We start from the raw sequence: 20,288 nt of genomic DNA on the forward strand, positions 1-20,288 counted from the left end.
CAGGGTCAATGATCAGTACTTTTAGAAAGACCATTTGAAATGCAGATACAGGAACATATGATTCAGGTCGTGTTTCCACTATGATTTAAAGTGAATTACTGATTGGGTATATGACCATTGTTCTCATTTGAAACTGGTTCCGATCCAACTGTGATCAGTTTCAATCACAGTGAAGTGAGGCAAATGCAAAAAAACCCTGATCTTTCCTGACACTAGTTTGTTGGTGGTTCTTTTGGGGGAAAAAACCTGATTCTAAAGTGTGTTCAACAAGTGGGAATGACGGACCTGAATTGCATCATCCCTCCTCAGATTTTGGTAGATCTAAGGTGTGGCAAACAGCTTTGTGTTCTACACACAGTAACTTGTTCAATGGGTAAAAAGCTTTTAAAATTGTTCCAGAGGTGGAATTCAAAGGTACAATGTCTCACCAGCATTCTGAAATGAAAAGTTTGCAATGTGCTTATTCCTGTATTATTATTATTATTATCATTATTATTATTATTATTATTATTATGTCACCATTGTCTTGGAGTCTTTTACACCAATAAAATAAAAAACAATGTTTTGCTGTGTCATTAGTCCGATGCATATATTCTGAATACAGTGTGATAACCACATTCCTAAAATCCAACATTCTAAGAGTTTGTCTGAGGTATGCCATGGTTAAAATTAGGCCATGGAACAAGTTGTTCTATCACTGCTTTTATTTAATCCTGTCCATGACTTTGCAGAAGTGTTTATGACTCTATAGAAGTTTTATTTGGGAGTGTGAGTGATCCATTCCACAGCACTTCAGGAGGATTCAATCATCACTGCAAAGGAAAGCCAGTATAGAATGCCACAGACAATCATTATTATTTCTACTCAGTGTGAGATGGAAGTGTACTCAACTGTGGCTGGAAAACAGATGCTGTGATAAAAAGAGCAGTACAATTTATGAGAAACATCAGAAGAATACACTTTATGACTTAACAAATACAGCCCTTTTTTGACCATAGTTCTGTCACTACTATCATTAATTCCTGAAAAGTTAAGAAGCTGGGTGGTTAAATCCCTAAAACAGCAATTACATGGGAATGGTTGCATAATCATTGTACAGTTGAAAAGTTCTAATATCATTGATTTACATAATACCAATAGTAGTTAACTCCTTTAAAGTATCTCTCTTGAAACTCAACAAATTTCTGACAGCCATCAAGATCAGACAGCAATTTTCATACTTCTAAAGACACTTGGCACTAACAGTAGTTCCTCAGTTTGGGGGGAAACTGTGCTGGAGGTCTAATGAAAGATATTTTATGGTTGATCTTGGAATCTTACTTTTTTTCAACATATCCCTTAAGTATACATAAGATGAAGCTGATTGGATATGAGTGACACCAATTTGAATTTAGAATTAATTAGGATTGTAGTGATAGACTAAATGCCCTTAATTGTCGTTATGTGCCTTTAAGTCAACTCCATCTTATGGTGACCCTGTCATAGGGTTCTCTTGGCAAGATTGACTGAAATGAACTTTGCCATTGCCTTGTTTGACGGCTAATAGGGTATGATTTGCCCAAGATGACCCAGTGGGTTTTCACGACTGAGTGGAGAGGTGAACCCTGGTTCCTTGGTGTCCTAGTCCAACACTCAAATCACCTACGACCATTTTTGAAACATTTTTCAAAACAGCCATTCATATCCAGGTCTGTGCATATTGTTTTTGTGCTCTTCAATCCACATTTAACAACATCATATGAAGTTTGAAAGTATGGATATAAAGCAACAGGTATAACCCAGTATATTATATGATAGATTCAGATGAGTATCTAAACATGAATTTGGTATGAAATTGGAAGCCAGATGAAAGTGTAATGAACTGTGTAAGTTGAACAGAAGTTGCTTTTCTCCTATTCACAATTTTTATTGCATGGTTATCTTTAAAGCTCTTTCTTAATCCAGGTTTTGTTTTAAAGTTTTATTATTTTGATAATTATCAATGTGATAAATGTGTAGTCTAATTGCATCTTTAAGGGGAAAAAAGAGGATCCCAACAATTATCATCCAGTTAGTCTGACATCAATACCAGGAAAGATTCTGGAGCAGATCATTAAACAGAGAGTCTGTGAACATCTAGAAGGCAATGCCATAATCACAAAAAGTCAACATGGGTTTCAGAGAAACAAGTCATGCCAGACAAACCTAATCTCTTTCTTTGATAAAATTACCAGCTTGGTAGATGAAGGGAATGCTGTGGATATAGTATATCTTGATTTCAGTAAGGCCTTTGACAAGGTTTCCCATGACATTCTTGCAAACAAGCTTGTAAAATGTGGGCTAGACAAAGTAACTGTTAAATGGATCTGTAATTGGTTGACCGGCCGAACCCAAAGGGTGCTCAACAATGGCTCCTTTTCATCCTGGAGAAAAGTGACCAGTGGGCTCCCACAGGGCTCTGTCCTGGGCCCAGTGCTATTCAACATCTTTATCAATGACCTGGATGACAGAATTGGGAGCATACTTATCAAATTTGCAGATGACACCAAATTAGGGGGAATAGCTAATACCCCAGAGGACAGGATCAAGATTCAAAATGACCTGAATAGACTAGAAAGCTGGGCCAAAGCTAACAAAATGAAATTCAACACGGAGAAATGTAAGGTATTGCACTTAGGGCGGAAAAATAAAATGCACAGATATAGTATGGGTGACACCTGGCTGAATGAAACTACGTGTGAAAGAGATCTGGGAGTCCAAGTAGACCACAAGTTGAACATGAGTGAACAGTGTGATGCGGCAGCTAAAAAGGCCAATGCTATTTTAGGCTGCATCAATAGAAGTATAGTGTCTAGATCAAGAGAAGTAATAGTGCCACTGTATTCTGCTTTGGTCAGGCCCCACCTAGAATGTTGTGTCCAGTTCTGGGCCCCACAATTCAGAAAGGACATTGAGAAACTGGAGCGTGTCCAAAGGAGGGCGACAAAAATGGTGAAGGGTCTGGAAACCTTGCCCTATGAGGAACGACTTAGGGAGCTGGGGATGTTTAGCCTGGAGAAAAGAAGGTTAAGAGGTGATATGATAGCCCTGTTTAAATATTTGAAAGGATGTCATATTGAAGAGGGAGCAAGCTTGTTTTCTGCTGCTCCAGAGAACAGGACCCGGAACAATGGATGCAAGCTACAGGAAAAAAGATTCCACCTGAACATTAGGAGGAACTTCCTGACAGTAAGGGCTGTTTGACAGTGGAATGCACTCCCTCGGAGGGTGATAGAGTCTCCTTCCTTGGAGGTCTTTAAACAGAGGCTGGATGGCCATCTGTCAGGGATGCTTTGATTTGGATTTCCTGCATGGCAGGGGGTTAGACTGGATGGCCCTAGTGGTCTCTTCCAACTCTATGATTCTATATAGAGGGAACATTGAACTTCAGTACAGTAGTCTAAAAGGATGAGAAGTCTGTTTTACCACCAAATTGTACCAGACTATTTCTAGAGCATGTCAGTGAGTCAAACTGACATGCTCTAGAAATAGTCTGGTACAAAACAAATCAGAGGGTGTACCCTTTATTTTAAAGTGAAAAAAGAGGTAAAATACTTCTTCTTTTTCTTCATTGCAAATCAGCAGTTATCGCTGGGGACCCTTCAGAAGTTGGGTATGGAGCACAAATTGGAGTGAATGTTATGTACATGTCAACAAGTCCTTCTGTTGACGCACTGGGGAATAAATGTTCTATGGCCACAAGGTATGAATATACTAGGCTTTGTCCCTAGGCCTGAACAGTCACAAACCTCCAAACTAGGACTGGGGTGGTAGTCATGGTAGTTGCATGCCATGTTGACTTTCAGGATGTGGTTTATAGCTATGTCTGGTGTTTGTTTAGCTTGACTGTCATTAAGCCCACACAGGCTGCAAAACCCAGGCTGTTAAAATAGATTTGTAGTATTAACCTCTGCAGAACCAGAGGATTTTTCACTCTACAGTTACAACACCATGATGCCTCTTTTATCAGCCATGGCTCTAACTGATGAAATCCTGAGATTTGCAGTTTAGAGTAAGGTGTTTAGAATTCTCAGCCAGAGAGCTTCTTCAGTATCTCTGACCAAACAACAAACCCCAGGATTTGATAGGATGTAACAAGGCAGTTAAAGTGGAATCGTGCTGCTATAACTGTGGTTTGAAATGGCTCCTATTTCAGACTGAAATTAATCCATATCAGGCCATAGATGGCCTTAGGCATATAGAACTACTTTGTTCCAGAAAGCCTGAAATAGTTGCCCATATGTTGAACAAATACTTTGGGAATCAGTTGGCTTATTTTTATTCTAATGAGTTTTAGGGAGAACAACTCACCGTCTATGGCTTAATTCTGCACTGGAAAGAAGCTTGAAAATAACACCTAAAACAGTAGTAACAACATTTTAAAAAAGTTCTCCTACTCATCCAGCCTTAGCTTTAATCTGCATGGTCATGGAATGAAAATGGAGGATACAATAACATTATGAAGTCTACAGAGAATGTTTCCTGTTTCTCAGCATCAATAAAAAGCAAGTTACAAACCAGCAACTCCATTTATAGGTGTCCAGAGAGGGAGACTGAAAACAAATAGAACTCTCAAATAAAAAATCCAGGTACCAAAGAGCAAAATTTAATGAAAGCCAAAACTGTTAAATATGGATTCTTGTTGAGAAAAATGTCAATGTCCCTCCCCCAATCCCATTATTCTATATTTAAGAAAAGTGTATTAAAAATACATATTACAAGTTAACATTTCCCCTCTTCTTCTGTGTCATTCTTCTTTTTCTCCTCCCACCCTTCCACTGATCAAAAACATTCAAAACTTGTGTTTCATGTCCTATTGTCACAGGCATTTGTCCTATCACAGAAGGTTCATCCCATAAACCCAGTTTACTGGCTGGCTCAATTATCACATAGGTCTCTTTGATTCCTTTGCCATAAAGTCAACAGAAATATGTTGTTGTTTTTTTAAAAAAGTTTTATAAGACTTGTTTTTAATCCATACAGAAGGAAACCCTTGTACTCTCTTTCCACTGCACTTTAAGGTGGAAAATAGTTACTGGGAGCTATGAATGTTTTTGAGATTGAAAGACATATCACACTTTTGTGGACATCCAAAAGATCTTTCCATAAAAAGCAGGCTTGATTTGGTGAGCCCTGTGTACCATAAGCCACACACACAGAACTAAACTTAAAAAAAGGTAACAAAAGGCAGATATAAAAATTGGGGAAAAATTATAATCACACACTGACAACGAGACTGTGAAGAGTTATTATCAGAGGCTGAGATCCAATCTTGACAGAGAGCTGGATGAAAAGATGAAGACAGAAAGACTTCCATTGGCACTGAAAGAAAACAAATAGGCACTAGGCATGCTGTGCCCTCTTAAGGGGAGCTGCAGTTTCTGTGTTGACAGTCTTACAAATGCACCATCTCAAGATGAAAGGTGGAGGGAGGGCAACAAAGTGTTTTGTGGAAAAATCAGTTCCTAGAGACCAGTCTTTAATGGCTGTTGACACTGTACAACCACAACAAGTTGTGTATGAAAGCTTTCCTGTTTTAGAGCCAGTTGCCAGTTGCACTTGTTAATAAAAATAAATAAATCTGAAACACGCTATTTCTTGATGATCTCCACAGTAAAGCCATGTCTGTCTGAAGCCTGTGGTTCCTTCTTGTCAATTCTTGTTTCCTCCATTCCTGTCTCCTGTTTTATGCATTAAGTTACCTGCAGGTCTCAGTATAACAAGGTATAACAAGTTTTTGTTAAACTGCTGGGTTTGCACTGGCACTTGGAGGACGTTTTAGCCCCTTAAAAGGTTTGGAGTTACCATCCAGTCATGGGCAAATGCATATCTGAGGATGGGAATTCTTAAGGGAAGGCTTGGGCCTCCTCCAAGCCTTTAATGGAGTAGGAGGTACTCCCCTTTAACATACTTTTCAGCAGGGGAATGCTTTTCACATTGCTCAAGAATTTCACTGTAGATGGTGGTGATGTCATACACGCACACACACACACACACAAATGAAGCTTTTGTTTCAATGTAGATGCTAACGCACACATGACAGGGGGAACTACTGCTATCAAGTCCACTTTCTTGTGCTTAGTCAGCTTTGTAGATTTCAGTGTTTCATTGCAGGCTTGGTTTTTGGATGTGAGACAAAGTTTTCAATAGCAAGCAGGGTACCAGCTGGTCAGTTCTGCATGTTCCACTTCCCCGCATGATGATAGATGAGATGGAAACCATGTCTGTTGGCTTTTGTCATAATGCTGCTGGCCAAGACTTAACTCCTGAAACTGATTTTAAAAGAAAGAATCGGGGCCAGCTGCAAGTGAATATTATGGAAGGCTGTATTTAGGTGAATGCCCTTCCTTGTTGGCATCACTCACTGAAATCTTAATGTCTTTATTTTCATGTCTGAGTAATTCTAATGTGGCCCAGTTATTCTATGGAATGCCCACCAGGTGTGGCTCACATAGACTAAAAAGCCAGATTTCAGAGGACAGCTCTGGTGTCTTAAGTCTGACTAACTATTGATAAATGGGTCTCTATTCAAAGACCACCATGAAAAAAAACCTTACAGAAATGTGGAAAATGTACGATAATTGCCTCTTCACTTCTGAGAAGGTAGGCATGGAGGAAATGCAATATATCTGTTTTGAATTTTCATGGTTTTCCCCCTTGCCCACACCATATGTAGCAAATGGCTATGGGCTGAGGCGGCTACTAACCTGTCCATGTGGTAACCTGTCAGGTGTACATTCTGGGAAGTGATACATTTCCCACTCTTACAATTCAATTAGCCACTCCAATAACCACTTTTAAATGCTGGAATAAAGATCACCTTTGTCACCTTTCCCTTGGCTCATCCCAAATCCACAATTCAACTACTGGCCTCGTTTTCAGAAGTCTTTCCATGAGTTTCACAATGTCAGGTTTCCCTTTCAACTTTTCTCAAAGTCCTTCATTCAAAAGTGGAATGGTGAGCTCTTTCAATGGCAGCCTTGTTGCAACAGCTGTAAAACACCATAGAGTCCTGTTCTCTCGAACGATGTCTCTTCATTTATTTTCCTTTTCTTGTTAGTAGCACAGACATTTATGGTTTGCATCCCAAACTAAACCTGATTTTGAACTGTTGAGCAGGACAGGGCTGATATTACCCTGGTGTCACGGGAATTAGTAAGAAAAATGTATATTGCACACACTAAGAACTTATTAACAACCAAGTTAAAAACAAAATGGCGCTGTCTTCCTCAGTGTTCCTGTAACCGTGTACTCAGGGATGTCTCCAATTTCTGTTCAGTCCTGTTGCCCTTTCCTTATTGCAGTACAGGTTGTACTTTCTTCTGTCTATGGATTTACTGTAAAATAAATGACACATACACACACATGCACACACACACATAGAAAAAGAAAGGAAAATAGATCTGATTTCCTTTGGAAGATCCATTGCATTGCCCCTCTTCTTGAATGGTTTGGTTCAGCACTGGAGAGGCTGGGGCTAGGAATACCCCGCTCTCACCCAGAAGATCTGTCAAGGGCAGTTATAACCCTGTTGCTCCCAGGGACATCCCAGAGTTGTCACCCATGCATGGAATCTCCTGCATGGTTTGGGGGAAATCGTGGCTCACCACCCGTCCATTTTCGCCACTGCTGGTCCCTGCTGCAGATGCTCTGGGAAGGGTTGATGTCCTTATGGCTTCATTGATTGATTGCTGTGGGATCAAACAAAAACCCTTTTTGAGAGAGACAGGGGGGGTCTCCCCCTGCCCTTAATAGTGGCTTGACAATCATAATAACCAACATTTTAAAGCTATTTCTTATTGCCAATCTTGTGGTCCCCCCCATCCCACCCCACCCAACCCCATCCCACTCTGTTTTATATGATGCTCCCTATATTCTATGTAAGCATCTTTAAATTTTAAACTGAACTTCTTGTTTCTTGGCATTCACTGTACCGATGAACATATTTTGTCCCTACCAACATCAACAGTGATTTGAGCTTTGTTGGTCACAGCTAACAGAAATTATATGTTAGGGATCTGAAATTTGGGTAGATCTGCTTCACAATTCCCAGGATGTCACAAGCCGCTCTATTGCCATGTGCTGCTGAATTTTGGTTGTTAAAGTATAGAAAGCCATTCTTCTTATTTCAAATAAATAAAATAAATAAAAAATGGTATCTGCACACCTCATATTTCTTGCTTCACCATCAAAATAAGGTGTGCAGGCACAGTATGCCTTGTTGCAAGGAACTGTGCTTCCAGGAGCTCAGTTCTCTGTGTCTGAATGAAAAAAAAAAAAGAAAGAAAAAAGAAAGAAGGAAGGAAAAGGAAAAGGAAAAGGAAAACGTGGTACTTTGCTATCGTGTCACAATTTTTTTAGCCAGTGTTTTGAAGTGGCAACAAAATGATCACATGTGTGTATTGCCCATCCCTACTCTGTGTTAGTCATTGCAAAGGAAAACCACAAGGACATTTCCAAGAAATGTTCCTTGGTATATAACCAAAGCCTAAGGAGTACCTGTTTTGAGGATTACAATCTGGATAGAATAATTTTAACTATATGCAGGGTGCATTAGTAATTACAAATGATCAACCACATATATATATAAAGTATCAGTGGTATCTACATCAGATCAGAGGATGTTCAGGCCCCTGTACCTCAGATTTCAGAAATTGTGGGTTTTTTAATATTATTATTTGTTTTAGCTCTCAAAAGTTGTGTACAGATTAAGAGGGCAGGCTGATCAACATTCCCTTTAAGAACTGGTTTGCATGAAAACTCCTCCACTGACACTTCCCCACCATCACTTCTTGTTGTTTTGTGCTGGGGAACTCAGTGGCAAAATGCAGAGCTATACTAGAAGAAATGTTTATATTCCTTTATATCAGGAGTAGGATCATGAAGCACTGGACCACACACCCAGTAGCCCTAGCCAACTAGGATAATGGTGAGGAATGCTGAAAGTTGCATTCTGATTCCAACCTTTGGTTTTTGTGTTTTATACTTTACAAAAATTAACATTACTTTGACTGTGCAACAAATGCGCAGTTGTGACTTAAATTCACAGGTCACTCAATGTAATCAAGTTGATGGGCAGAAACAAGATGTTTCTAACCAATATCTGATTATTTAGAAAGCAGCTTTGGAGCTTTCAGTGATGATGTCATGTCTTTGCCCAAATATTCAAGGATATATTCTCCCTATTTTTCCCCTTTTGTCTTCCCAAGTCCAGTCAAGTGAGACATTAGCCTAGAGCAATTTTAATTAGCATTTTAGCAGACGTAAAGTGGGAATTAACCTGATCACTTTTCAATTTCTAAACTCTGTTTCAAAACAGGGTGCCTTTTGTGTATGTGTTTTAAAAATTACTGCATTGTGAGCTGAAATTTAACACATTTCCCCTTAACAGTTCTCAACACAAACCATTTGTGAGGAAGCCCTGGCTCAGACTGAAAACATGTAGGTGGTGGGGAGGATGTTTTTTTGTGTCTCTAAAATATTGACTTTCTACCCTAATAGCCATCCTGGTCTTGGCTAAATCTGTTTCTAAAGGGCTACGAGGAGTCTGGCTGGTATCAGAAACATGGTGTGAAAGGCCTGTGAATGTGTTGCCACCTTCATCCGTTTTGATTCACTTCTGGACTTGTAACAAAACTCGATTAAGGCAACCAGCATGGCTAGTCCAAGCCCACCGATGAGGATGTAGAAAACACCGGCCACGTTGCTGAGACTCAAAGCACTTGTTTTGTCCTATAATAGAAAGGAAAGGAGAAAGGGAGGTGGAGAGGGTGCGGGTGAGGAGAAAGAAGCTGTTAACACAAAACGGTTCTTTAGGAGCTAGACATAAATCCTTACTATAACAACAATATCACTGGGGAGCCACCACTTTGAAATACACTTAGGACCCTTCAACAGCCTGTCTTTAAAACTAAATATTCTCCTCCAACTGAACACACAAAAGTGACTAAACATGTCAGCATGTCTGTGGCTTTGTAACGCTTTGGGAAAAATTTAAACTAGATTTTTATAAAAAATCTTTTAAAAAAACCCCACAGGCTTAAATACTTGTTTGTTCCAAATGTCTAGGTAGTTTTAGTTACCGATTACATAAAAGTAATCTGTGAACTGATGTTTGCTAGTCTCCAGTCTTTTGCTCTCCTAAAATAACCTGCTCTCTTAGAAACGCCTGTTCTTTTCTTCTTTGATTGTTCCCCCAACTTCTGTTGCTGAGCAACAAATCAGAATCCCTTTTTTATTCCCCCCTACCATTTCCTTCCTTCTTTGTGCAAAACCAGGTTGCCAGTGACACTGACTTGTTTCTGTCCTTAGATATGCAATGGATTTTTTCTTTAATATAGCAATTACTTTATTTCTTTTTTTTAAAATAATGCACTTTAAAATCTGTACAATCTGATGGGGGATTAGTCACCACAATAATCTTTTTCAGTTGATTATGATTAAAAACTGGTTTTTATAAGTACCTAGCATTAATATGAGAATGTTAAATATTAACGTGTTATTGTCTATTTTACATAAGGAGAAACTCAAGTCTTTCACATTTATATTAGTGGCATGGGAAACACTGGAGCCTAATGTGACAAATATTCTAGTATCTGAATCAATCAAATTGTTGAAACAAAAATTAAAATGAATACTTGGTTCTGAATCTAGATTTGCAAAATGCCATTTCCCTCCTAGTTAATGCACAGATATCAGATGTTTGTTGAGATTACCTGCTGTTTTCAAAAGAAATGTTTGGACAGGTGGAATCTCATGTTGCATATTTTTAAGTCACAGGAAAATTCCTGTGTTTTAAAAGGTAAGATAGAAAAGGTTTTATATATGTATATTCTGAGAAAAACATAAATCTTTCAAATCTTTCTTGGATTCTTGGCAATATGGTTCTGAGACCCTTGGGATAATATATTTTAGGTATAAAAGAATGAATTTTGTTATGACTGACGTAAGACCATAGTCCTGTCATTGATATTGTCAGTAAATATAAATGTGGGATGAAAAAAAGCACATGTTCTAAAGTTGAGTGATAGGATACACAGTTCCTTTGCTTGGATCAAATGTTTTAGAATGTATTAAACATGTGTCAGAGTTACTTCTACTTAGAGATGTGATTTTATTTAGCGAAGGGGGATACAGACTGGCAGAAAGGGGTGGCGAGACACCGCCCTTTCTACTCGGGATGAAAACCATGCCAACCAAATTGTGCAGCATCCGGGAGGCCTAAAAAGAACCCGTTCCCAGTGGGTCCTTTTTAGGCTGCATGCAGGGCACCATTGGCACGCTCACGCATGATCATGATATCCACAGGGCATGGCACTGTTTGGGCGCCGCGCTGCATGGACGTCATCATCGTGCACCCCATGTCGACGAGTGTGCGGCAAGATGCGCAGGAGTGCCGATAGTGTGGATGCCCACCCCTACCTAGTCCTAATTTCAGCCCTAAGCCGGTGAAAAGCATCTGTCAGTGCCGGGCCTAAGTTTCTCCTTGAAGAAAGCAATGAATGATTTTCGCAATTTTCTTGCCATTGTGAGAAAGATTTGAAAAGCACAATTTTCAAAGCCTATTCATAATTGGGAACTTAAATCTGTGTAAAATGTACATATGATTGTTTCCCACAGAAAATATCTTTTTCTGTGCATGAAACAGCCTTTTCTGTACAGATACAATATTTCATTTCATTCAAACATATGCAATTTTGAGCAGAATAACAGTGCCTCCTAACTCAAAGATAGACTGGCTGGAAAGAGTTAGGAGGAGGCATAAGGTACTTGTGCTGGTTGAACTCAGAGGTAGCCAGCTGAGAGATTAGTGACCACAAGGCCTCTGATCAGCCAGTCATCTGGCTCTGGGCCCACATGTTGAGTTACCATTGCACTGTTTTCCCCAAACTGCAGTGATTCTGATCAGTCCAGGATTCTTCTCATCAGGATTTCTTGAACTCAAAAAATTATTCTTTTTCAACAATTTTTGAAATATTTTTGAATATTCTTTCCAGCCTTACTTTTCATCCCTCCAATGAATAAATGCTTCTACTACATTGCCTGCCTTCATTCATGGTGGCCCAAAGAAACAGGAAGGGCCACAGCAAGTTCTGGCTCTAGTTCAGGAGAATGATGGCACTGCTTATTTATTTGTGTTCATTTATGTTTATTTATCTACACCATAGTTTCTGAATAAAACTTAGCTAATCTTCAGCTGAAGACCATACATTCATAATCAGTAGTCTAGGTCCTAATGTTAATCCTAGCTAGAAAAGGCCTACTGTGTCTATGGGATTTATTTATGTATTGACTCAGCAGTGAAGAATTGATTTAAAGGGTCTTCTTAAATTTGGACTAACTGACCACATTCAGGATTTTTCTTTTTAAATTATACCTAAAGCTTCTGCTGCTTTGGCTACTAGAAATACACTATTGTGCCTCTGGAGATATCTGTGCTCTTCTTACAGTTCATCTTGAAACAATGGCATGGGAACTTCATGAGGGGAATTTTCAAGATTTGCTCTACAGGAAGATAAGTAGCCCTTATCTCAGTGGTTATCAAGGTAATGTTGCATGTATTGATTTAAATGATCTTTCCTCTCTCCCTTCCCTCCCTCTATAGAATCAGTAGTAATATAGGCTATCAGACTTTTAATGTCCACCTGCCACCAAACTATAAGTAAATGAACTGTAACTGGAATCATAGCCTTCATATTTGACAAAGGAGGTCACCACATCTTTGACACAATGCATTTGCCCTTCCCTTTTTACTTTATGCACCACATTGTGAATATGTATTCTTTGTATTCTTTTGTTATGTTGGCTAAAACCTTTAAAACCCATACCAATCTGAGATGGTAATAAGATTTTTTTTTCTTTTTGCCCTACATAGCAGCTCCAGATGTATCTGTTCACTAGTCCTTGCCAAGCTACTGGGTCATTAATCCAAATTCTTCCTAAGTGTAAATATTTAAGTCTCATCCAAATATCCATCTGCTTAAAATGCTGATGCTCAAAAGCCATGTCTCTAGTTATCCATCTGTGGAATGGGGAAATTTTGAAGTCCATCTTTGCACTATTATGTTAAAGAATAGATAGATCTATTTTCACACATTTGTTTATGAGCGTTTAAGTCAGTGTATGCCTTTTGTTCTTGCATACAAAAATGTGGGAGAAATAGGATGAATGGGTGAGATGTTGAAGGTTCACTGTGTATATATTGCTATAAAAAGTTTTGTTTTAGGTTTATAGGCTAGCTAGTGGAAGCATATTCAAATATCAGTTCTCTAAAAGCTCTAATGGTCAGTCTGTGTTCCAGTAAGGAAATTCATTGCAACTAAATATTTAAACATATCCATGTTTAAATGGCTCTGCAAATGGTATCAGGAACTGTGTCATGTACACATCTGGTCAATGTCTAAAGGCCTCACATCAACATCTGGGAAAAACATCTGGGAGACTCTGGTCATTAAAACAGTTAATTTCTCCCTTGCTACACAGACCAGAAAAAATGCAATAAAATTCACTGTACAAGGCTGACTAAAACCTTGGCTGAAGGAGTATTATACTGAAAGTGAGCTTTTTTTTTTTTTCTCGAATGATGTTTCTAATTGCAAAGAGGTTTTCTGGAGAGAGTAGCTATTGTCTTGCAGACGCAGTTCTTTCCCAGTTGGATATTGAAAGCCAATAGCTTATTCAAACTGCATACTCTGGGGACATATGCATTCACTGCAAAGGCAAGAAAACAGTTCCTGCCTGCCATGGCTTGCCTTGGCTTCTTGGCTCCAAAAACCCTTACCTGCTGTTTTTGTACAGACTCCTGACTTAATAGCACTAATAATAATAGACTGTGAAGAAAGGGACCCATCCCACACTAAATGCCCAAGAGAATCAACCCATTTTGCTAAGCAGCAGAGCCATGTCATTTGGGGCTTTCTGACAAATGCTCTCCCAAGGTGCTTGCCCATCATGCAGCCAGCTTATTAGTGGGAGTGTAAATGTCAAAGTTTGTCTCCTGCAGAGGGAGAGTTAATGTCTGAGAGAAGAGGAGGAAGGAAGCGGGAGATTGGCAGGTGAAAAGCAAGCAATGAGCTGATCTTTCAGAAATGCTCCAGCACTGTCACCATGGTGACAAGCACCTTCCCTTGTCTGCACCATTTTAACGGGTGGCAGCTGATCCGTCATCATGTTCATTGCCATTTCATTCTGCTCTGACCAAAACTCTTTTAGGCCCACATTCTCTGCCCCACCCCAAATCTTCCCCTCACTTTATGGCCAGGAATCTTGGAAATATTTTTAAGGTGTGTGTGTGTGTGGGGGGGGGGGGGGTTAAATATTGGCAGGCAGATTATTATTAATATTGCCTACCTACAGGTATAGGCACTTACAGGTGGTAGTGATTAATATTTTCTTCCCACTCTCTTGCAAGTGCAATGTTTACTTAGAAGTGCCCTCCATGTGTTCAGTGTAGCTTACTCCCACCTGTTTATGGGGGTAGATTGCAGGCAGCCTTTACTATTGTTGGGAAAACTAAATGACAATGGCTCTCTTAAAATTTCTTAGTATTTGATCAGTTAGCACATTTCTGATTGGTAATGTTTGAGGAGGCTCAGCTACATAGATGTCTAGCTGGTCTAATTTTTCCAGATCATTTCAAGAGGGCATAGCCTCCGTTTGCCTGATCTGAGAGGCCCTAGCTCCTACTCTAGGACCCATGTTTATGGGTGGTGGTGGTAAATGAAGACAGCACTTGGAGGAAAGTGGTGATATTTGATTTTGGTCCTTTCCCTGCTGCTGTTAGGCATATCCCTGGATAAACATTCATTCAATAAAAAAACACATCTGTTGAAGAGGGTTAAAAAATTGTGAAGTTGAAGGCTTTCATGGCCAGCATCCATAGTTTTTTGTGGGTTTTGTGGGATTCCCTACTGTACAGATAAGCTGATGGCTATGGCCTGGTACAAATGGGCCCTAAACAACGCACTTGTCATGTGCTAAGGTTGCCTCAGGGAGGAGCACCCACACACCCTGCAACCCTAGCATGTGACTAGGGCATCATCGATGCGCAGTGCCGTATAGACGGCACGAGTAGCAATGACGTCGCTGCTGCGCTGCGTCCAAATGGAGCAGGGCAGCAGTGATGTGTTCATGCTGCTGCAGGCTGCTTGCAGCAGCGCAAAAAGGAGCCACTTTTTAGCGCTCCTTTTCTTCTGCATAGCAGCATCGTACAATTTGGTTGTTGTGGCGCTTCTGCACAGCAACGAAAGGCGGCCCCAGCCTGCCCTTTTGGGCCCATTTGTACCAGGCCTATGTTAGGTCAGCTGGATTTTTAGAGTCATATTTGGGAGAGAATCCAACAGAGTGCGCCCTGCATTGGATGGCCATGTAGGCTCGCTAATAAATGAGGTGAACTTGCTCATGAGAGTATGCAGTTTGAATAAGCGATTGGCTTTCAATATTTTATTATCAAAATTCAAAGTGTACTTTCATTTAAATACTGAGACACTGACTTTTCTTATCAATCTATGGCCTGTTACAGACTGCCAAAATAAAGCTGCTTTGGGTCTCTTTGGAGGTATGCTGTTTAAATGAGGCATGCATCCTAAGAATCTGGAAGCTGCACCAAAGTTGCCCTACAGTGCTTAGGAATGGAGTGTGGCTTTGACACGATCTCCGGACTCTTAGGACCCATGCATCATTTAAATAGCATACCTCCAAAGAGACCCGAAGCAGCTTTATTTTGGCAGTCTGTAACAGGCCTATGAATCTTTCCTTTGAGTCTTATCTTTTCTCCAGTGTATTCTACTCATGCAGTTTGAAAATATACAGAATTTCCAAAGCTAGGTATTTTTTTAGAAGTCCTCCTTTTATTGATAACATTCTCCCAGCAAACGAAGGATGCAGAATTTATACACAGTGTCAGAAAACTATCACAGCCTTTTTACTAGCCAGAGTGATGTTTGCATGCAGATCATATATTTGGTTTCTGCTCTCTCAGGGCATGCAATTAATGTGATTCACACACAAGTCAAAGGATTCACATAAACTTATGTGCCCCCCTTTGATATTCTTATGCACACAGTTGATTGGAATATAATATAAGGTATTTAAAGGAACTGCAACATTGTTGTGGTTCCAAGTTCTACTATTAGTCACTTATGCTTTTAGATATGCATTTTGTTTGGTATGTAATACCTGCTGGGTCTTAATAGTGCTAACAGGGACTTAGCCAGGATTTTGGGAAGGGGGGGTCCAGACTAAGTGGCATCATTATAATGGGGCTTGAGCATGGCAGCACACACCATTCATTGTATCTAATGGAAGGCGGAGGGAGTCCAGACCCCCTGGACCTCCCCCCCCCTTGGCAACGTCCCTGGTGCTAATAATTTCAATTAAACACCATGGAAACCCTCTACAGCACATACCTAAGCACATGGTAAGTTTACTCCTTTTCTAATATGGTCAGAAATAATCCTTTTTCTGTGCCATTGTGGTTTTTGTTTGACTAGGATCAGGAGCTGGGCATGGAGCTCTTTGTGGGAGGGCTATTAAAATATAACTAACTGTGCTGTAGAGAAGAATAGAAGTTGATTTCTCTGCCAGCAACTCTTATGCTCACAGTGCTGTACTTCACAAAATGGCTAAACATAGACAGGCAGTTGGAAGTCCTTGATGAATTTTTTTAAAAATTCACTGCAGCAGTGTTATAGTCTGTTTAATAAAAAAGGACAAAAATAATTATTGATCACAACACATGGAAATTTCAGTTTTTAAAGGACTTCAAAATTTACCGTTAGAGATTTGATCAGTACTTTAATCAACTACTTTAATCAAGAGCCTCAGGCCCCAATCAAGAAGAATCATGATTGAGAGAAGGAGGGTAATATGGCAAACAAGTTGGCAATTTTCATCTGATTTGTCCACACATGCTTCAGTGCTGTGAATGTTGTTCAAAACCTTGATTGACTGCCTCAGGCACACTTGCAGAACACAATATGCAAAGGGATTTTGTAGCACCTTTGAGACAGAGTTTATTACATGGTTCTTAAATAGTGGGATAGAAGCGGGATTGAAACTGTAACCATGGAATTTTATTGCACCACTTCGTGGCCAGGCAGTAAGTATTCTGTAGTCAATCTATGCTTCTGCTGCTGCTTTTAATAAATGGGAAAATCCTGTGAATAATGATCAGTCCCACAGGTAATCCATTATTGAAGTATGTGCTAAAGATCAATTCAGGGGTAATTCAGAAAGAAAGGGAATTTAAAGGGGTTTGACTGCATCACCCACATTCCCAATGAACGCAATACTTGTGAGTGCTGAGGAGGCAACCTTTTCATTTGGTGCAGGAACAATGGGATTTAAATGGGTCTGACTACACCTACCATGCCCAGGCAACCCTTTCATGAGATTTAAAGGGATCTGATTTTACTTATTTAATCTCAGATAGCTAATGAGTAAGAGCAACAATAGTGTAATAAGATCCATAGCCAATCTGTTATCAATTTGCAATTGTGTGGTAATGTGAAAAAAAATTGTTGCTATTTCAAGTGTTTAAAAAGCCACAACAGGATTGGGAGGGACGCTTTGTGTGATAATCTCCTAACTGAAAGAAAGAAACTGGTAGCATGAGCTTTCGTAGACTTGAGCCTACTTTCTCAGATGCATGTAAGTCTACGAAAGCTCATGCTACCAGCTTATTTCTTTCCTTTAGTCTCAAAGGTGTTACAAGATCACCCCTTTGCACAGTGATTTTCCATGTCTTTGAATTCTACCACCATGGCAGAACACAGTTATCTGTTGCACTGTGAAACTGGAATGGAATACTATAAAAACCACCTACTGTTTAATATGGGGCCATAATACTAAAAATGCCTCCATATGAAGGAAAACACCGTTGCTGGTCTGGGTTTTACATGTGCAGCCCCATTTTTCTCCTAGGTACAACAGATATGCAAGGAGGATATAACACACAAAAAAGGAGGGCTCTCTTTTTAGGCAACTGTAGAGGAAAGAAAAGTCTGCCAAGGTCAAGATTTGACATCAGAGTTGGGGAAAAGAGGAAGGAAAGCAAAAAGTCAGGGGGGAAGAAAAAGGCCTTTTTGGGGTGGGTGTGTATATGCATGCCTGTAGTATTCTGGTAGCCTGCCTGAACATAATTATGTAATCTTGTGGAGAAAGAAGACAAAAGGATAGAACATTTGGTTTTCAGCCAAAGGAGGCTGATAAAAGAGGTGGACAGGAGAGAACAAAGGGAAGAGCCATGGTTTTACAGAGAGCTCCATATTCTCTGGTTTTCTAACTCCATTTTGGGACTCCAACTTTATTACACTTGTGGACCCAAACGCTTAACTGAATCACAGAAAAAAAAGAGAGCAGCAATCAGAATTTATAGCTGATGACACAGTTTAATATTCTGTTTGCTTTCCTATTTATATTAGTTTGCACATAATATTACATCTGCTATTGAACTGTGAGTTTTGTTTAAAAATTGGCCTAAATGCTATGGTTCGTTCTGACTGGAGTAGGGAGACTGAATCCATGGGATTTATCTATATGTTGAGCCAACATTCAGTACTGATTGAATATCATCTACTCTAGCTACGATTAACCAACAGGATTCCAACCATTATCTTTTAGTTGTTTCTTGTTGTCGTTGTTGATCTTATTATTAATTATGCCACTTTCCCCAAAAAATTGGGACAGAAAGTGACTTGCAAATAAAAGTTAATATGGGCGAGATACAGACTGCCAATTTAGGGCGGGCTGCAGCTGCCCCTTTGCGCCACGTATTGGGGCCAGTGAAGCCACAGTGGCAGCCCAAAGGCCCCAATACGGTGCTTTTCAGGACCAGGGAGGAGCAGCAAAATGCCGCTCCTTCCTGGTCCCGAAAAGGGGTGTCCTTGGGGCTTCATGCCTCGGGACACCCCGGGAGCTTCAGCCAGGGGAGAAAGGGGCCACTTGGCCCTTTTCCTCCTGGTGCCGTTCCTGGGGCAATCTAGTTGCCGCAGAAACAAGGCACCCTCCAGGAAGGAGCTCCATTTTGGAGCTCCTTCCGGCACCGCTGAAAAGGTGCCACAAGTGCCCTGTGGCAGTGCCAGGACGTGACAGCTGCGCTGTGCCGTTTAGACGCGATGCGGCCATCACATCAAAATGGCAGCGCCCATGTAGGCAGGGCGCTGCCATTTTGACATCCTGGCAACGTACTAGGGTTAGGGAGCATCTAAAAAGAACGCTCCTGGACAACCCTAGTACGTCGCCAGGACGTACTAAAAGGGCCATGTTTTAACATTTAGGACTGGATTATGCCATTTTTTCTGTGGGTTATGAAATTTTGTTTTTCTTCTTTTTTTCTTTGAAAGTATATGAACAACATATGCTGATGAAGTTCAATCTTTTTTCTTGCTGGAAAGGGAGATATTGATATTTAGGCTCTACTAAAACCAGCACTGTGTAGTGGTTTAAGCACTGGGCTATGATTGCATTAACAATGGTGGGCAGTGCTGGGAGTTGTGGTCCAACAACATCTGGAGGGCCACATGATTCCCATAGCTGCAGTAGGACTTACGTCTGCATCTTTAAAGAGCACCTCTTTTCCTCTGGTGTCATTTTAAGGGCAAATTTTTCAAGTGGATATTATCAGTCTACTCACTGATATTAACATTCTTTTTCATACTGAATTTTTGTTTGCTTGCAATAATGGTTGTTGGTTTTTAACCAACCTATCCTTCATTTTCATCCTTCTTTCCCATCATTGCATTCTCACTTTTTCTTTGTGGGGAAATGGGTATGACTCTTCTTTTTTCTCGGGTAGTGTCTGCATCAATCAAAATACTCCAGGAACAGCCCAGAGTATTCTAGTCCTGAAGCTGCTCTGGTGTCCTGTCCCCCCACCTTACATGGGAACTCTAGAGTGATGGCAAGCAGCTGTTTGCATGCAGGGCCTGCTGTGCCACCTGTCATTGCCATTGCTGCAGTTTACTCCCTCCGAGGATGAAAATGAGGTGTCCAACACGAATCACATGGCTATGCACCTCGTTCTGACTTCAAAGGGAGTGACACATGGAAGTAGCAGGAGCAGGTGGCATACACTTTTTAAAATTTAAAATTTGGCTTAAGGGTAATATCCAGTGGTGTTGAACTGGTGGATGCCATCTGGACAGTTTGCACCAGAACTGGGGGTTGGGCCCTGTGTCATCTAAACTGATCATGTAAGAATGGGGAGAGAACATGGTTTTTGGCACATGCAGATATAGCCTATGTATATGCAACAATTGACTGGATGGATC

The 20,288-nt window shown here is 40.3% G+C and overlaps 1 protein-coding gene across 4 annotated transcripts in view; it reads right to left on the reverse strand.

The window, feature by feature from the left end:
* Positions 1-4,602: 4,602 nt before the first annotated feature.
* Positions 4,603-20,288, reverse strand: part of GRIA1 (glutamate ionotropic receptor AMPA type subunit 1) — a 166,436-nt gene continuing 150,750 nt past the window's right edge. For 2 of the 4 annotated variants that reach the window (XM_042450323.1, XM_042450324.1), the window contains exons 13-14: positions 9,616-9,750; positions 4,603-7,730 (exon numbers count right to left, since the gene is read on the reverse strand). In XM_042450323.1, the coding sequence (XP_042306257.1) occupies positions 7,539-7,730; positions 9,616-9,750 (327 nt within the window). In that variant the 3' untranslated portion in view covers positions 4,603-7,538. The remainder of the gene's footprint in view (positions 7,731-9,615; positions 9,751-20,288) is intronic. The other 2 variants (XM_042450321.1, XM_042450322.1) reach the window with 2 other exon arrangements.

This window comes from Sceloporus undulatus, chromosome 2 (assembly GCF_019175285.1).
Source record: "Sceloporus undulatus isolate JIND9_A2432 ecotype Alabama chromosome 2, SceUnd_v1.1, whole genome shotgun sequence".
NCBI lineage: Eukaryota > Metazoa > Chordata > Lepidosauria > Squamata > Phrynosomatidae > Sceloporus > Sceloporus undulatus.